At 38.5% G+C, this 2551-nt stretch overlaps 1 protein-coding gene across 1 annotated transcript; it reads right to left on the bottom strand.

Moving 5' to 3' along the window:
* Positions 1 to 734: 734 nt before the first annotated feature.
* Positions 735 to 1715, bottom strand: LOC149219204 (uncharacterized). Its single transcript, XM_089386741.1, has one exon. The coding sequence runs from the start codon at positions 1713 to 1715 to the stop codon at positions 735 to 737; it is 981 nt and encodes a 326-aa protein (XP_089242867.1).
* Positions 1716 to 2551: the final 836 nt, after the last annotated feature.

The following is a 2551-nucleotide window of genomic DNA, read 5'->3' as shown; positions in this document are numbered from 1 at the left end:
GGTCATTTTCTTGGGACTCAAATAGGTTAATGTCCCGAAACTAAGAAGCATTTGGTAGGAGTAAAAGCATTTCTTTACCATCATCTGGTTATTCCGGGTGGGGTGGTTTTGCTTGGATGAGTGATGATAACAGCTATAGATCACTATCCTCACTACTGGTTATGATAAATTTTTCTAAACTATTAAAAAAATAAAAACAACTCCAAAATAAAAAAATAAATATCCTCAAAAAAATAAAATATTATTAATTAAAAAAAAATATCCGTAGCTAAACATCTTCATATATCCTTCATATATCCTTATATAAATAGTCGATTCTCAAATATTCAAAAATCATACACATGACACGGTAAAATAATTAACCACACCCATATCCATCTATCTGATCCATATCCATCTATCCATCTATCTGATCCCAAATATTAAGAATCAACAATAAACATAAGCTCACATATTAAGAATCAACAACAAACATAAGCTCAGAGTCCCTCACTACCATTGCAAAAGCAAAAAGCACGTATACACAAAATTATATATAGTCACACTTCTTATACATTTGCATGTAGCTTCTCCGGCCCAATACTGTTGGGAGCCAAGGGTCCGTGGCTGCCCACTTTTAGACCCTTGCAAAAGCAAAGAGCAGGTATACACAAAGTTATATATAGTCAGACTTCTTACATGTAGTTTCTCCCGTTGAATACTGTTGGGATCCAAGGGTCCGTGGCTGCCCACTTTTAGACTTCCAAAGAGAAATTATCATATATGCTCTCATGGTGGTAAGATTTGCTAACAAAGTAAAACACGCTCTGTGTCAACAACCCCATCAAATTAACAAGACATAGCAATCCAACGAGGAGTACCCCATACACAGCTCTAGTCGCCGTTCCGACGCCATGGCCACGCCCCTCAACAACTGCATAACAGAAAACCCTTACAATCACTTGAGTTAATATGAAGTAAAGGAAAACGAGCAGCGCGACAGTGGTCTGCTTTCCTCTCATGAGATCGCTGCTTTTCTGCATGGCGTCAATCCCGTAACACTCGTCCTCCAACACCGTCACAACGCTGGCGAGGCTCCACGCTGTGCTTACATACAGTTCCAGGCAGACGAAAACGATGCCAAGAATTACACCGAAAAGAAAAGTTCCCCAATTGCATTTGTCGTCCCCTTCCACTCTGACCACAACGGAGAAGAAGATAATGAGCAGGAACATTATGGCCAGTAGAACCGCCATGAAGGACATTATGAAAATGGAGTAGAAAGTTACTGCGAGACGTTTCCAGAACCTGGGAATGTAGACTTTCATAATTCTCGCATATGAGAGTTGGAATTTATTGGTGTTGGCCCTGTAGTTCGAGGCGACCGTGCAGGCCACAGCCGCCGTCGACAGAATCCGCAAGGCAAAAACAAAGGCTCCGTATACCGTTACGAACACGAAAAATTCGCTCCATTCCGAGGTCAGTTCGCGCAGAGTTCTCTCGCGGGAGAGAGTGTTGGCCTCCATCGTATAATACGTTTCCCTCTCATTGAATTTTATGAACAGACGGCCGGAGATGAAGTTGAGACCTAGAGTTACAAAAGAGAGGGGAAGAATCAGGGTGAAGGTAAGAGCCCACACTAATTTTCTGCGCGAGAAGGTGACGAGGAAGTTGAATGCCTCTTTCACGATGCCGAAGCCGTCGAGTAACTGGAGTTCCTCTGCCTCTCTCTCCATGGCTTTTGTTGTGGACGCCGGTAACTCCTGAAACGCTATATGCCCGTCTTCTTCTGCTTCCTTTCTCCTGCAACCCCTGCTTCCTTTCTGCTATTTGCCGTGCATTGCGTGGGTGGAGTGAACGTTGAGGTCTGACGGTGGCGTTATTATTATATATAGTAAATGATGTAATAATGCGGAGGACTTGCTCAAGCTCTCTTCCGTGTGCATGGCACAAGTGACGTATTACACCCGTAAACCCTAATCTTGGTCTTTATCATATTTAAATTTGCCTCCTCTACGGTCATTTTGTTTTGGAAGTATTTCCATAATTAGCAGCGTTGTCTAAACTACTATAGGTATGGACATATATTTATTTTTAGTACATTATCAAATTTTTCCTGGTGTAAATTTTAATGTGTTATAATGATATATATTAGGTAATATAGATTAATGTGTTATATTGATATAAATTAGGTAATATAGATTTTAAAATAGTTTATTTATAATTTTTTAATTTTAATTATTTTGTAGTATATTTATTTTTGTTTTATTATAGTCAACATTAATTTTCTATCTAGAACATAATTTTTACTTTTAAAAAAGCACTTAAAGACAGAAATCTAAACATCCCTTCATATTAGGGTGTAGAATGAATCTCTTGAATCAATTATTACGAATTTTATTTAAGGCAGTGACCACAATTCCCTCGAAAAAACTATTTTTGGGGTCAATTTTTATGTTAAAAAATCTAAACCTAAGAATAAATGCATCATCATACAAAACTCGAACACACTTGAAATCCAAAAATTTTACAGCAATAACTCGAATTTCTGCCATATTTTATCAAAATTTTG

This window comes from Pinus tabuliformis, chromosome Q (genome assembly GCF_031772625.1).
Source record: "Pinus tabuliformis cultivar Carrire ecotype Pingquan chromosome Q, CPIR1, whole genome shotgun sequence".
In the NCBI taxonomy this organism is placed as follows: domain Eukaryota; kingdom Viridiplantae; phylum Streptophyta; class Pinopsida; order Pinales; family Pinaceae; genus Pinus; species Pinus tabuliformis.
The sequence above is the reverse complement of the archived record's forward strand: the minus strand, read 5'-3'. Positions and strand labels throughout refer to the sequence as shown.

Excerpts from the sequence above, each read along its gene's own strand:
- LOC149219204 (XM_089386741.1), bottom strand. The coding sequence starts at position 1,715 with ATGGAGAGAGAGGCAGAGGAACTCCAGTTACTCGACGGCTTCGGCATC.